We start from the raw sequence: 17,004 nt of genomic DNA on the forward strand, positions 1-17,004 counted from the left end.
CTTCATGGAGATCTACTAATCGCGACTTATCTACAGTTAATTGCAGGATCATTTTACTGTAATGTCACCATACTAGAAAAAAAATGCGGCTTTACAAATGCAACACGGGAATGAATCTACGTGTATCTGTTGGAGTTAGGATGTCTATATAATAGTGATAAATGTGCCTCTGTGGTGCTTTTGTGTGCGTGTGCGTTCGCTCACACACGTAATCTCTTAGGTGAGTTAGTGTCAGTGAAAACAATCATTTGACATGTTGATCTTGTTACAAAAAATATGTTTATTACAACTAATGTAGGGGAATTAGAGCCAAAACAAGACATCTGAAAACAAATGGACAACGTAATGTGTTGCGAAGCCAGAGGTCCCAGGTTCGAACCCATGGTCAGTCATTAATGTTTTTGCTATCGTCATTTCATCAATTCATCCTTTCTCATTGTCAAGATTAACATGGGAGATAGAAAAGCAACGTACAAAATAACAAAAATCTTTGCTGCCTTCACGATCTCGTCGTCGAAGGTTCCGGGTTCGAGTCTCAGCTTGGACATGGGCGTGTCTGTTGGGAGTGTTCTTTCACAAATCTCACCCAACAATCGTTCATTTTTTCTTGCGACTGGGCAAGAGTGGCAGAGAGAAGCGACGTTAAATAGGAAAAATGCCAGTTTCTAGAGAGATATAAGGCATCTCAAAGCCTGGTCCAGGGGAAATAGTAGTATTTTGTGTTATTGTAAATTTTAAATATATACCTAGGTAAAATAATAATTACCAATATCCGTGAAGTTAAATCTGGTATGATCATTAGTATATTAAAGACAGAGAGGCGTATCTGGCGAGTCATAGATGGGGGCGAATATTTTGTGGGGGACAGTCATATCTAATATATTCCGAAATATTAGTCACAGCTCACATGTATATTTCAAGAAATATTCAACATGTTACCAGGGTTTCTTGTCTGTTCGGTTGTACGTGACAGGGGAGTGTAAATGCCATTGCTTCCTTGAATCACTATCGAATAAATAAATTAGTAGTTAGGTTCACATCTGGCCGGAGATCATATGACAGAGATGAAAATTCAATTACACCAAAACGTATGGCTTTATCCTGCAATTGTGAGGGGGGGGGGGTATTTTACAGATTTGTAAGTTATCGAGGTGCTTTACCTTGGGTAAAAAAATGTATCCTCTACACGCCAGCACTTCTTTGCTACTAATTTGGTTATCGGTTTGCACATGTTAAGAGTTCCTCACTAGTTACTTGATGTTCTACAGACGGAAATCATTTCGTCTAATGAAATTAACACGAATACATTTTTGCCGGCGTTATGCGATATGGGGCCAGAGGTACCAGGTTAGAACCTTGGCCAGACGTGAATGTATGTTCAAAACCAATAAAAAGGAAAACGAATTCAAAAAAATGTTGAAAATTTTAACAAGATCCATGGCTCTACAGGCCTGGAAGGGCCTTGGTCTATCTCCTGACTGCCAATCTCCCTCCCACAATCCTATCTACAGGTGTGGAGATCTTCAACCGGTAATGGGGTGACGTGGATTCGGCACGTCGAAACCTCAGCCGTTAGAGAAGATTTTTATCACTGCTTACTCGTAGCTCCCCAATTTCTTCACGATGGTGGGTTGCCACCGGTCCTATACACCGACCGAGAACCCAGAGATTGAACCCAGGCGGACTCAAACCCATGCCGTCCCGCAGTCGGAGTCCAAAACACAGCGCCTTAGACAGCACTGCCACAATGGACTGTTGGAAATATTAGGCTCTTTTAATTTTCAGAAATATAACTAGGTATTGACTGGTTGGTTTAGTTTATTTTACGCTAATTAAATAAATTAGATAAAAATTTCGTTATTTATGTTGGGTTGCATTATATTCTATTATTAGCGTTACTTTGTTTATATGAAATTTTAAAATGTTCTTAATAATTGAAAATTTAACCACAAATTAATTTTAATAATTACAGCAGCGAAATTCGGTTGTTTGGATGTTTTTTAAGTCTACTTCTTATGCTGACAGACTAATAAGGGCTGGACATACAGGTTAAAGTGGGACCCGAATCACTGTGTTCCTCTTCATATCGAAACCGAACTCCTCGTTTACGAGGGCCAATATTACAACTACAAAATCGGGCTGGTCTGCATGTTAATTGCTTGATAAATTTTACAAATTTTTCGTCATGAAACGCATGCAATTGGGAAATCATTCGTGCTTTCGCCATTAGAAGACCTGAGTTATGTTAAGAATTAGCGGGAGGGGTTCATGTCGAGACTTTTTTGGTGCTACATATGAGATAAGGGTTGGTGGGGGTTTAAGACTGATTGATTGATTTCATTTGTTTGTTTTCTTCCCTTTTCTGCTACTATTGGCTAACCACGAAGATGAGGATGAGTGACGATATGGTGAAATTGATGAAGGGACACTCCTAATGGTCACCCATTCCCAGGTGGCCGGGAATCGAACCCGTGTCCTTGGCGACGAAGTGTTCTGCTAATCACTCCTCCACGTATGTCAGCAGTGTGGGTCAAGAGTTTGACATGTGTGTCTGAAATTTCGATGAACGCGTGCACGTCACTCTGCCCCTACCTCACCTCCCCCCGGCCCTTGCGCGCACACAACACACCACGCTGACGCATTCACACACCTGATAATTTCATATCACGGCGCGGGCATTGGTATCGCTCTCAAGTAAAGCAAGCGTATTGACTTGCAACTTATTACAGGTCATCGAATGCAAGGGAAAAAAGGAGAAAAGCTTTTTCATTTACCCTCGATATCCAGGAGTGTTCGCCTCAAGGAAGTGAACCTTACAGTAGTGCGATAAGAAAGTATGTCTGTTGCTCCAATCAGTGTTGGCTGTCTCGAGACCTTAACGGTGGTTTCTCATTTAGCCGAGGCTCGGTTAGGGAGGGGGAGGGAAACGGACTATTTCTTGAGGCCAGTGTACATACTTGTTTCAAACAGCGAAACGTGAACAATGACCTAAATCATATGAGCTCAAACAATTGGAAAGTCCTTCAGAACCGTTTCCCAATCTCTTTTGATGCTTTCGGACTAACCGCGAAATCGTCGCAAGAAAACCGTCATTGGTCACAGCACAAAGTCTTTTGTGAGTAAAACAGTTTCGACTTGCAACAGAAATAAACATCCAATTTCTCATGGAGGATACTTTTCTTCCTGTTCCATTCACCTAGATATGAGCAACACGAAAACTTCGCTTTGCTTCCAAGAGTTGGCGACACAGCTCAGGGAAAATCTCAAATTTGCCCTAACTCATCGCCACTACGGATTAAGACACGTAGAGAGGAGTTATCTCTATTTGCAAACGCAATTAAGTTGCTATGTGAAGGATAAACATTCTTCGTGTAACGAGTATTTGAAATGCATTGCACTTAGCTACATCATCAATGAACACAATACCATAGACACGAGTAGACTTAAACTTTATTTTGATACAATCCTCCTATTTTGACTGATTCTACACTTGATTTACCACGCCAAAATATAAAGAACACCAATTGACGTTAGAGAAACTAAACGAAGATTTCATTCAAGCCAAACGTTATGTCTGTAAGCAAGACCTATAAATTGACTACCGAGTCGTCAGTGAAGTTATGATTTTTGATCCTACCGTACGCAAAATAATCACAAAGTAATTTTCGAAAACATAAATTTAGCCTGGAGTTGTCGTTTAGAAACGGCATCCAAATGTATACAAAAATTCAATGTAAATATAAAAAAGGGAAGCTACATGAAACAGATGTTAATGCAATCTGTCTGAAAATATGTAGTCCACCACAAAAAGTTCAACACATCTCCTTGCTTGGAACTTCACGGCATACATTCAGCAAAATTAAACTGGCCGAAGACAAATTAACTCAACAAGAACCAGATATTTTAGTATGTCCTTCAAATGAACAATTTTCTGCATTTGGAGGAAGTGTTGAAGAATTTTCAAACACATACGGTTCTCGTCTCGTCACCTACCTCAAGCTTGATGACAATACTCAACTGGAGGAAATAAACATTACAGAAGCTTACAATGTCAGTTCAAACTACATTCTTCGTCCGGACATTTCCGCTGAAGAAGGATTCTATCAAGCTTTGCGTGTACAGGCAAGAACACTGGGAAATATTTGCTATGCTACTCGAAAAACCATAATCACACACACATAGATGATAAAAATAAAACTGGCTACAAAATTAGCAGCACATTTTGGTTTTAGGTGAGCGTTAACATCGTCTTCTTAACGACTACATGTATTTAGTTCGCTACAACCATATTCAATATGACTATCCTCTTTATGAATAAGAATCCAACTGCGAAGACTCAAACTCCAATAATTGATTATGCATATTCACATAAAGAGTTAGTGATTGAACCCCACAATATATAGATATTTACTGTAGATATTGATATTTTAATCGGTTTTAATTAAATAAAGGTTCAGTGCACATATAGGCGCAGAACACTCTTCGGAAACTGTCATCCCTAGCACTATATTTTCAGTTGAACATTTATGTAATATGAAAGATGCTGACAGAAAATTATGATTTTATATTATTGCAACAACTCTGTATCTACATTTTGAGGGTGGGTAAATCACATAGCCTATGGACTTGTCTTAAAGTGTGGGAGGGAAAGATAAAAGTTAAAAGAGCCATCCATAAAACATGGTGAGGAAATGCGTCATTTTAGGCGTCTTCGGCATATGGTTTATGAATTTATATTTTCTGACACATAAACCTTGAGACCCTACCTCCGTATTTAATGTACCTTATATTGTACAGAGTTAGTAAAGAATCACACCATGTTGTATATTCCATCTCCGTGCATGTAAACAAAGAATACATTTTTATTATTTTTTTCCTTTGAGAATACTAACCTCGACAGTCCAGGTAAGAGAGAAAATAATGATATTTTCCTGTTTACTTCCTCTTTATACTTTATCTTAGTTAATCCTTGCAATACTGAGGCAACAAATTCTCTATGGCATCTAACTTAAGCTTTAGCCTGAAGTCATCACCTATGAATATGTAATTTCTACAAAGTTTCCTTGAAATTTCCATTACTACAGAAATTCGATTCGACGCTGCACGAGGTTAAGTGCAGAAACACATACAAAATACAGGCTCACCTATTCGACCAACTTTCAATTCTAAGGCTAATCGAATCAAAGTGGGATCCGAACCACTATCTGCCTCCAATGGGTATCGAACCCGGGACCCTTTCATTACAAGGCGACGAAGCTACCTCTACGCCATCGGGGAGGTATCTGCGGAACTGATGCCCTGGTGTTATATCATAGGAAGCAGGACAGAGCGCTTACCCATGATTCTATTAGAGAGCAAGAGGACTCGTGAACTCATCACAATGATAGGCAAGACCTATGTTAAAGTGATTGATTGATTCATTCATTCATTGATTTGCTTGGTTTTACTTCTCTTTTTGTGCCTCTTTTGGCTAATTTGCGAAGATATGGATGAGTGATGATGTGATGAAATTGATGAATGGACACTCCCAAACATCCATGTCCAGGCCGGGATTCAAACGCGGGATCCCTGGCGTCGTAGCGCGATGTGCTGATTAAAGTGATACCGAATACTCAGAGACTAAAATGTTAAAATTTAATCTTTCTATAGCAAATTGGTTCTCTGAATAAGTGTCACCTGAAGTTACGATAATTATCTAGCCTTGTCCATATGGGCAATTGAAACTCCGGTTAAGGTACAACCAAATAAATTCATCTGCATACGCCTATGAATAGACAATCTTACTCATTCAAATATTCAATATACGTAAAACATTATTTCTAGGTGCAGCTGCAAAACATGATTTAACAGCAAAAATAACTAAGTTTTATTAATGTTATAAAATAAAATACTTTCATAATTATTATTAAATTTATATTATATTCCATAATTTATAAAAATTGAGAAGAAGAACTCGTGAAATTTTAAGTGCAATGCACTCGATGAGAGGTAGAACATGGACAATTTTTTTAATCGAATCGGTGAAGTGATGTTAGCGAACGTGCTCGTATCGAACACGTGCTCTTAGCGAACATAGTTACGGAAGGATTTGCAGGTGCGTGCTGTTAGCGAACACGCAAACTTGTCCTGTCTTATGTGTCCTTGAATCTGGTCAGCATGCAAGTGTTGCCCGTGATAAGCCAACTTGCGTGGAGAAATACCTCAGTGGCTGGTGCCTCTTGACCTTACCTGACTCACCCCTGATCATTCTTCAATCGGGTCTTCCTTGTCGCACAACAGTTTTGCTACCTTGTGTTCTGACGTCAGACGAGGAATGCCTACTAGGTTAGGTTAGGACTGTTAGGTTAGGTCCCATTAGCATAACTACAATGAAACATTATTATTTAGTCTAAGAGAACTAAACATAGCTAGCCTAACCTTACAACGTAGGCATTCAGCCATGTTCCAAATTAGGCAAGAACAACTTGGAGTCTCTAGCGGTAAAAGGAAGAAGACTTACATGAACATCGACACCTGGATGAAAACAGCTTTGGAACAACTGAAAATTGATAATAACATTTACAAATGTCTTAGGAAGTTGTCCCTTATACAAAAAGTAACCTAGGTTGATTAACATTTACATTTCCTACGTAAAATTTGATTTCTAAGGAAGATGAAATATATCAATATTTTAACAAAAACTTTCATGTAGTTAACATAAATTGTTGAGGATCCTTCATTTAGCTAATTTCAAACACAAAATGATTATAAGATATCACTGGCAACACTTGCATGTTGACCACTTTCAAGGACAAACAAGACAGGGCAAGTTTGTGTGTTCACTAACAGCACGCAAATCCTTTCCATCCGGTGTTCGCTAAGAGCACGTGTTCGCTACGAGCACAGAATCTTTGAATCTTGCAGTGTTTCCTTTCCATTCTCTGTTATTACTCCAAGACGCTAGGTAAATTTAATTTTATCTCTTCAGAATTATCCAAAAGTGACAGACAAGCTAAATAAAATAAACCAAATCGTTTCATCCTGTCTACGCATCATCTTATCTGTATATCGAAACTAAAAATAGATTGTCCAGCTCTAAGGAAACATTGCAATATGAAAAGCATATTTACAAGAAACGCAACGTGGTTGATGTTGCATAGTGACAAGTATTGAAAAAATGCCTTCCGATATAGTCTAGTTGATAAAATATATCACGATATTATATTCAATATTTTGAGGTTTATATTTCTGGATGAAGAACAAATTATACTAAAAAAAATATTTATATTATGTAAATAACAAAAGTAACAATTGAAAATAAAAACTGGTACAGAACAACCAACTGTAAGAAATGTAAAAAAATATAAGGATATATCTCTACAAGTAATATCAGTTCATTCCCTCTCATTAAATGTATATTTGTAGGCACAGTTTTCCACGATATACAAAGCTTATTACTTCATAAAATATAATATTGTATCTCGTCACTTGATAGTTATAGTCCAGGGGCATATGTCAATATTTCTATAGCCCGTGGGTTTTTGAATGAAGAGAATATGTGACTACCGGTAACCCAACAAACTTACAAATGGTCAAAATGACTCCCAAAGGAGTTTAGGAGACATGGTCGTTTTTCCTTGTTAAAGCTTACAGAGGCAGCCGTCTTGGGTGTATGACGTCACACGCGACAATAGTAGGCATGAACAAAATATCGCAAAATGTTTCGCCTTTATATGCCAGAATGTCAAGAAAAGTGTAAAATACGCTTAGAATCCTTGCAGAAGAGGACAAAATAGTTTCACTAGTTATATCTCCTTAACAGTACGAGATATGAAAAAAAACATGTAAGAATCAATTTTGTTCCTTTTTTCTATTCTGTTGGTGAAAAGTGGCATAAGATATGTCGAGCTAAACATACTCCTAGGAATGTCGATCCAATAATAACATGTAGTCCATGAAATCAAACCCACTGTTATAGGAGTTACGATCGATTTTCTTTGTTAGTGCATGAAGCGGCAGCCATCTTGGATTTATGGCGTCACACAGGCCATATGCCACAATTGCGGGCAAAACACCTGGCAGTACATGATTGTCTATCACACTAGCAACGTATTACATGTAGTCATATATTCCATTCATTCAAGAACCCACGGGATTACATATGGCCCTAGACATTTTATGTACGTGTTAAGTACCACTTTAAACAATAGAGTTCCAGCGTTAATATTCAATTAGTAACAATTCAAGGAATCAGGTTAAGTGACATTTATATCATTATTGAGTTTATTTAGAAGAAAGGTCATTAGAAGCTATACTGTAGATAAATTGTTTTCGTGTTGTGTTTAACAATTTTAGAAGCGTTCAATGAGTCCTATGTAAATTGAATGACATGGCAATTACACGCGAAAATTAAGGGATGACTTTACTTTGTAACTGAATAATGACCAAAATGTCACTTACCTTGTTTTACCCACGAGTCCTTGAATTGATTTTTAAATATAGATATTTTAGCCAGCGGAACTCCATTAAGGGAGTTAATATCGTGTTTGTTTTGGGCAGATTTCCAAAAGCACCTTACAAGTTACGTACATCTAAAATCAATCAAAATTCTTTACTTTTTTAAACACTGGTATCATTTTCATTAATTTAATGCTAGTTTATATTTTTCTATATATGTTTGAGACATTAGGAGGTGCCCAAGAACCTCTGTCACTCCCCGTGCGCACACTTATGATCTGCTCTAACTCACAACTAATATAATTGTTATAGATATATGTTACAAAATAAAGATAGACTTACCTGCATTCCAACAACAGCGTAGATGAAAAAGAGCATTAAAATTAAAAGAGCAACGTATGGCAAGGCTTGGAAAGACTTGATAAAGGTCCATAGGAGTGTCCTTATACCCTCTCCTCGACTTAACAGTTTTACTAATCTCATGACACGGAACAGACGGAAGAAATTAATCGAAATGATGTTCGACCCTGGCTGTAAATAGAAAAATGAAAATAGTAAGTTATGAAAGTAATATTACATGCAAAATATACGTGGTGGAAACATTTTGTTATTCATAATATAAAGATACAAGGAAAGTGCAAATTGTTAATATATATATATATTGTTAATATAATTGTTTCATTATACATTTTTAAGCCATTAGCTACAGAGTTTTTATATCCCTAATGTTAGTTGTGAAGCACATACAATAATATTAGACATGTTTGAATTTCTTTAGTTTTGCAAGAAAACTCACAATAAAGCTTACGCTTGAAACGACTGGGCTATTTGTTGCAGTTATCACTAGAGCACAAAGAAGTTAAAAGTTTCGTCAAGATGCCAACATATACAATGGGAGTCAAATGTTTCGAAACATTGACGATATTCTGATCTTTTCACATATGTGTCACTGTTTACCTACGAAGAAGAATGTTTATACATAATAGTCATAGCCACTATTCTGAAATCAACCTTTATGGATTCAGGCCAAATATTTAAAATGAGAAGACCTTAAAGTGACAGGAATGTAATCGCTTTTGTAAATTTAGGTTGATTCATTCATTCATTTGGTCAATTTGAGAGTAGGAGGAACGAGGACAAGAGAGCTATATAGTCATATAAGTTAACACAAGTTACGTCGTGATGATGTATTACGAAATGAATTAACCTGCAGAAATGGGAGAGGGAGAGGGAACGACAAGAGAGACTTACCACGAAAAGAGCTAACCTAAAACATATGATAATGTTCGTATTGCTATATGAAGGAGGAGAAGGGTCGAAAACAGAGAGAGAGAGAGAGAGAGAGAGAGAGAACACCATATTATAATATGCAATGAATCAATAGAGTATAATGCTGACGTCATATATTACAGCGTATTACTGCATGAATCAACCTAATATACATATTGCTTATTATAAACCATTAAGGATTTTACGGAAATTTTGGAAACTTTTTTTAAAACGGATAATTATGAAACATAAAGCTTTAGACATCATTTATGTCCCACTTGGAATTTACTGAAACCTAAAATCAGAAGTTTCTAATATGAAAATCGTGAAAAACGTGCATCTATTTATTTTAATGCGGACTGCTATTTAAAGGGAAGATGGAGTAACCCCCCCCCCCCACACACACGCACATTCTTTGTTGAACCATCCCAAAATCTGGTTATGAATGAGGCATCCCATAATTATTTCCCACCCACTGAACATGTGAACTATATTGCTGAAAATATATAATATTTACAAGGTTGAAGTTCAGTTCAGTTAATTTAGAACCTCTTAGCTACATCTGAAAATATCGTCAAATAATTGATGGTTGATATGTACCATATCTAATTTCCTTTAGACGCCATGCCATGTATTCGGTATTTTTCTCACACTTTTGGAGAGTGTTTCAAAAAAACATTTCCATCGAATACGAAAATTGTACCTTGTTTTTGATGTATGATCGGTCGCTTTATCTTTTAATGCTGTTCGAGTGCTTGTTGAGTATTGCGTCCTTTTCAAAAACTGATTCCAGACGGTTCCCGGTCGACTCAGGAGAGGTCTAATTTTCTAGCAGTACTTTAAACAAGTTTGAAGGACTGATAGAACATTTGACAAAGTAGTTATTTTAATGGAATTTACTACACTTTGCAAAGCTCTAAAAGTACTTAGTTGATTTATTTTATTTTAATTCGTTTTTCTTTTTGGCTAATTGTGAAGACATAGTTGAATGCTGATAAGATGAAATTAGTGAAGGGCAATCAGAAACACACGCAGACGGGGTACAACACAGGCCCCAAAAAAGGATCACTGATGGGCATTAGTCGACTAATACGTATTAATCGATTAGACGATTATTAAAAAGTTCGAAAAAACAATCGACTAATGAAAATTAGTCTACTAAAAAAATAGTTGACTAATATTAGTAGTCGTTTGACTAATATCAGTAAGTAATCGCACGACTAATATCAGTCGAACTATCAGTAGACTGACTACATTTTCGAGTAATATCAGTCGAAACCGAAGACGAATCATTCCAGACAAACCAGAAGTTTATTGTTATGAAGTGAATCAGTAGGGTCCTTCTTGGAAAGGCAAGTGACTGGAAAATTCCATCACATGATTCCGCGACACAGCTGCCAAATTCAAAAGGAAAGGCTTGTGCTGTGGTCATTCTTCTCGCTATTTCTGTTTACACTGCTGTACTTTCTCAACGAATACGCGATCAGAATTTTCAAGAGTTTATTTCAATTCACAGGCCAGTGACTAGCCCTAGGTATAATGGTACAAGAAGGACATCGCAATATTCAATTCGCAATGCTCCCTATTTCTGTACTTCACTTGGAGAAGAGATATAAGAATATAATTAGTTTAAAACCACCAGCTCTTGTGCGAGGTAATGAGAAATTAATTCATTTTAAAATAAGCATTAATTAGGTTAGTGATGCAAATAATAAAATTTACGCTGTGTAGTGCGATCTTAAATTTGCTGCAGTCGCTGTAATATATTGATCTTACTTTCCGTTTTACCGGAGCTGAAATTTGCCTGCAACATCGGTGGCTGAGAACGTTGAGTGGTCTGTTCAAATTCCCGCCAATGTTCCGGGTTCGAGTCCTGGTGTGGACTCGGGCAATTCCATGGGCAATGACAGCACCAGCCTGAAATAAGTGGGGGGCTACAGATTTCGGAATTAAATTCTCGGGAGGCTAAGTAATACCGGCTAAAAGGTATTTACTTAATACTTTACTACTGAATAATTTTACCAGTGACATATTTTACAATCAGATCCCAAGATAAAATACTGAGAGGTTGCATTTGGTTCCATCATATTCAAAAGTACTTTTAGGCAAGAATCTTTCATGTCAAATAAAATTCCTTAATTATATTGCTTTCTTTTCCTAAGCCATTATTGAGTGGAATTATATCGCAGACTTACTATTCATATGGAAAGTACAAAATACACTATAAAAACTACACTCATTATCAACTCGCTGGATAAAGCTCTACGTATAAATACTACACGTTAACACGATTTCTATGTGAAGAGTGTGAGTAGGAGTAGATGACCCAAATATCGCCCCTGTACTTATATCGCCTACTTGTGTTTTGCAAGCTACTATGTGCGCCATCTACGAGTGTATGTAGTTTCCTTGACGGTCTGGGGTTTTGTCACACGTAGCGCCAGCGGCAAGATTCCTATCAGTTACAGCAACAACAATATGGCGTCTGAAGTGTTTGAGGCTGTGATGAACGTTTTCTTCGTCTCCAATCAATCCAGGGAATGACCAAGTGAATGTTTTCAAATCATAATTCCTTTGTATCACATGAAAGTGCATGAAATGAGGATTCCAAAGGTATTATTATTTTCGAAAAAAGCTGTTTCTTAACCTCCATCGTGTGTATGTTTGTGTTGACTGAGCTGTGTTCCTAATATCATCAACCAACGCGATCCTAATATCGCCTAGGCGATATTAGGAGCACCTATTGCCATTTACTTACCAATCTACCTCACAGTTTTTCCATCTTATTTTCTTCTTAATTTTTTTCTAATTCTATTAAATTCTTCGTTTATTTTGTTGTAGGACACGTACATAAGATTCCAAGGGAAGAGAAGAAAAGGCAGACGCGGAGAACGTCAAGTCTTGAGGCTGCATGTCGGGCTGTTCGGAATAAAGAAATAGGAACGCAGAGAGCATCAAAGCGTTTGGAGGACCGAGATCAACGATTCGAGACTACATTAAAAACAGTGCAACAGGGGAATACGAAGAAGAAAATGCAGTGGTAAGAAAGAAACTTGGAAGGAAACCTGTGCTGACGACCGATTTTGAAAAAGAACTTGTTAAGTACTGCATGGAAATGGAAAATAAGTTTTTTTGGTTTGACTCGAAATGCCGTAAAGCAGATGGCCTTCCAACTTGCCTTAAGGAACAATCTTCCCCATTGCTTCTCTAAAACAACGAACATTGCAGGTCGAAAGTGGTTGAACTTGCCTTTGATTGATTGATTGATTGAGTTTAATTTACTTCGCGTTTTGTGCCTCTTGGCTAATTTGCGAAGATGGGTATGAAAGATGAAATGATAAAATTGATGAATGGACATTCACAAACAAACAAGCCCGAGCGGGATTCGAACCCGAGACCCTTGGCGTCGCAGCGCGATGTGCTAACCACTTTTTTTTTTTACCATTTTTCTTTCATACAGTAATTTTACAGGTTTTGGATAACCATAGTTCTTTTAACATTCCATCAGCACCTTTAAAAAATGTGCAAATAATATTGTTCTTTTATCTTGAGACACTTTATGATATTCCTGTTTAACATATATTAAAAATTGATCATGGAAATCTATACCTTTATATATGCAGACAAACAATATATAATGTCCAACCAACCATTGTACACTACGCAATTTAGTACATGGAAAATACGAAAACGTAGGTAACATTATGTTATGCACAGTAAACGCATTGGGATGGGTGCGACAAATTTTTCCTAATAACACACATAGATATTTCCATGTTTCACGTGTCCGTATGCATTCACTTAGCCAGTGTGAAATCGAACCTTTTTGCTTACACCTACCACATAGTGGGTCTTGTAACAGTTTTAATTTATGTAATTTCTTTTCCGTCACCACTATATCCTGTACCACACAGTACCACGCAGATTTTACCAAGGGCGATAAATGTGGTGCTTGAACATTGTTCCATATTTTGTGCCAGGGATGGGTTGGTTGATTAATCATCATCTTGCAGATAGGCAGTGTTGCCAAACAACGTGACTTGTATAATTGATATACTTTTGGTATTTCAAGAGGTTTCGCAGAAAGTAGTATATAACAAATTTCTAGCACTGATTCTTGTAAATATTTATACTGCGGTGGTACCGTTGCTATAGCGATCGGGGACAGTAACGGTATGGTGTCCAAAATCTGCTTAAGTATCACACCCGTTAAACTGTCTGGGAAGTTTACTAACATTGACATATCTGCTTGTACTCGGAGAGCTTGGCTTTTTAACTCCACGTAAATCAAGCCAAGTCCCCCGCACCGTACCGGCAGACATACATTCTCGTGACTCACCCGCAGCATTTGGTGTGCCCAAACAAACCAGTTTATCGCACTTCTTATCTGTACAAAATTCAATTTCCTCATCGGAAACACTCGTGCCACAAACCAGAGCTTGGAACTCGCATAAATATTTACAAAGGCTACCCTGGCAACCAAGCTAAGGGCACGAAGTTTGTTTTGTTTAAGCACACTTTTCAGGCCAGCAATACATATTGAATAATTTTGAGCAATCATTTCTTGTAAGGAGTGGGTAAAAATTATTCCAAGTATTTTCAGTGCATTTACTTTTTGAATTTTATCGTTTTGATACGAGTGGTTTGTAGCATCTAAGTGCATTCAATGAATTTTATTATAGTTAAGCTTTAGGCCAGCCACCGAGCTGTACTTTTCTATCACATTTTCAAGTATTTCCATATCTGTCGGCAATTTCACAAACACCGTGACATCATCAGCATAACCTAATAATTTTATCGTTGTTGAGTGAATATTTAACCCCTGCAATTGCATTTCAAGTACCTTTAAAAATTGCATTAACGCTACACATAAACTTATCATAGACATGGGATCACCTTGTCTGACACCCCTTTGTATAGGAAATGTCTTAGTTAAAAAACCATTGATTTTTTTACACGATTTGGCCTCAGTATATAAACTCTTAATCGCATTTACAAATTTTGGACTACAACCCATCCTTAAAAATACAGCATATAAAAATTCGTGCTGTACAGTATCAAAAGCATTTTGAAAATCCAATGCCACTATACCATGGTGACCTTGTATGGTCGTATGTCTATAACTAGTTATAACATCACGAATTGTCTATAAAACAGTAAAGATCAATCTATTATTACCATAACAGTATTGATGGACAGGATCATTCTTTCCATATAAGGCAAAAGACGACGAAGTAAACATCTTGCAAAAATTTTATAATCCGTGCACAACAAAGATATAGGTCTATAGTGTTTTACTATCGTAGGGTTAGGAACTTTGGGAACCAGGATGATTACACCTGTATTGCTCGTCCTTCCCAAGCAGTGTTGATTATATACTGCATTTATCCAGTCTGTCACAATATTACCTACAAGTGACCAAAATCTTTTATAAAATTCTAGGGGAATACCATCTATTCCTGGCGAAGAGTTATTCTTCATTCCTAGAATCGCTTCGTACACCTCAGCAGCTGTAAAGGACTTTTCAATCCGCAAGTTGTCATTAACAGAAAAAAATTCCGGAACTTGTAAAAATATTTGTTCCTGAGCTGGATCATAACTTATTCCTTGAAATCTAGAATGATATGCGCGGTAAAAGATTTCCTTTATGTCAGTCACATTACTATGTTCCGAATTATCTTCGTCTATTATCTTATGAATCGTTTGGCGTTTTCCACGATTATTTTCATGTAGAACATGACTAATATTGGCAATTTCAAGAGGGTCAAAAGGTAAAAGTTTACTACGTATTTTGCACCCACTTCTTTTTTGCGCGTGTAATTGCAACAATATTGCATGTACTTGTTTAATGTTCTGTTGCACTTTTCCCCCTCTTACCCCTTCATCAGTTAGCTCTCTCAACACTTTATAATAAAAATTGTATTTATTATTCCAATCCTGGTTCCGTTCCCTACTATATTGTCTACGAAATCGTGGGATAGCTGGCTTTAGATATTCATCCCACGACTTAATTATATTTATTTGTTTCGCTCTTAATCGTTCCCAATACTTCCATTTCTCTTGGAATTTGTCAGCAAAAAGTGAATCATCAAATAACGATATATTCATTTTCCAATATCCATACCCATATTGTATATTTGGCAGTTGCATATTTACCGCCATTATAATTGCACTATGATCTGAGAAGGAAGTTGGCACCATATTAACATTAGTGATATTAGGGATAATTGATTGTGAAACATAAAATCTATCTAACCGTGAAGCACCCCCATCCTTTACATATGTGAAGCCTGCACTAGTTGGGTGCAAAGTGTCCCATGCATCTTTCCATTGAAACCCAGTTACCAACTGTTGCAGCGCATTGGATGTATTAAATCCAGGGCGCTGGTCTTTTGGCAACAAAACAATTAAAATCGCCTCCACAAATAACCACTCGGCCACATGGCCCGGCGAACTTGTTATTGAAAAGGAATTCCCAGTTGACAATACGAACTCCACAGTCATTGTCAAGAGCCAGAATCTTAGGGTTCACTGAAGACAACGTGAAATCTTATTTCAATATTCTTAGAGGAGAACGTAGAACCGGTTGTATTAATCGATGGCCACTACTCGCACACAAGGAACCTGGAAGTGATAAAATTTGCTCGAGAAAATCACATCATAATGGTCTGCCTGCCACCTCACAGCACGCACAGGATGCAGTCACTAGATCTTTCTTTCATGAAGCCATTCAAAACTTTCTACAATCAAGAAATTGAGAAATGGATTTCCAGTAACGAGGGCAGAATTGTGACACAGTACGAAGTCGCCGAACTCATGGGCAAAGCGTATATCAGAGCAGCAACCATGAGTAATGCTAAGGGGTCTCCCCCATGGCGCAGTGGTAGCGTCATTGCTTTGTAATCAAGGGGTCCCGGGTTCGATACCCGGTGAAGGCACAAGTGGTTCGGATTCCACTTTAAACTGTAGGTCCAGTCCCGATTAGCCTTACTGCGCATAAAGTGGACTTAAAACACCAAATCAAACCAATGAGTAATGGTAAGAGTTGTTTTCACGCAGGTGGTATCTATGCATTTATTGACTCTGTATTTACCGAAGCTGATTTCATTGAAGAAGTGAACGATAGCCGCCCAGAACCTATTTGTGATGCTGAGTGCGCGCCTGGTCAAGGATGTTGGTTAAGATGTACCCCCATCCGAGTCGCATTCCCCATCCGGCTACGTCCCGTTCCATGCTGTAATCTCAGCCAAGGACTTAAGAGCCTTACCAAAAGTGCAACCACCGTCTCGCGAAAGAAAG

At 37.5% G+C, this 17,004-nt stretch overlaps 1 protein-coding gene across 5 annotated transcripts in view; it reads right to left on the bottom strand.

The window, feature by feature from the left end:
* Positions 1–17,004, bottom strand: part of Ca-alpha1D (Ca[2+]-channel protein alpha[[1]] subunit D) — a 1,588,055-nt gene that overhangs the window by 563,825 nt on the left and 1,007,226 nt on the right. For all 5 annotated transcript variants that reach the window (XM_083117527.1, XM_083117525.1, XM_083117526.1 and 2 more), the window contains one exon: positions 8,779–8,967. In XM_083117527.1, coding sequence (XP_082973653.1) covers positions 8,779–8,967 — 189 coding nt within the window. The remainder of the gene's footprint in view (positions 1–8,778; positions 8,968–17,004) is intronic.

This window comes from Lepisma saccharinum, chromosome 2 (assembly GCF_977018435.1).
Source record: "Lepisma saccharinum chromosome 2, izLepSacc3.1, whole genome shotgun sequence".
Classification (NCBI taxonomy): domain Eukaryota; kingdom Metazoa; phylum Arthropoda; class Insecta; order Zygentoma; family Lepismatidae; genus Lepisma; species Lepisma saccharinum.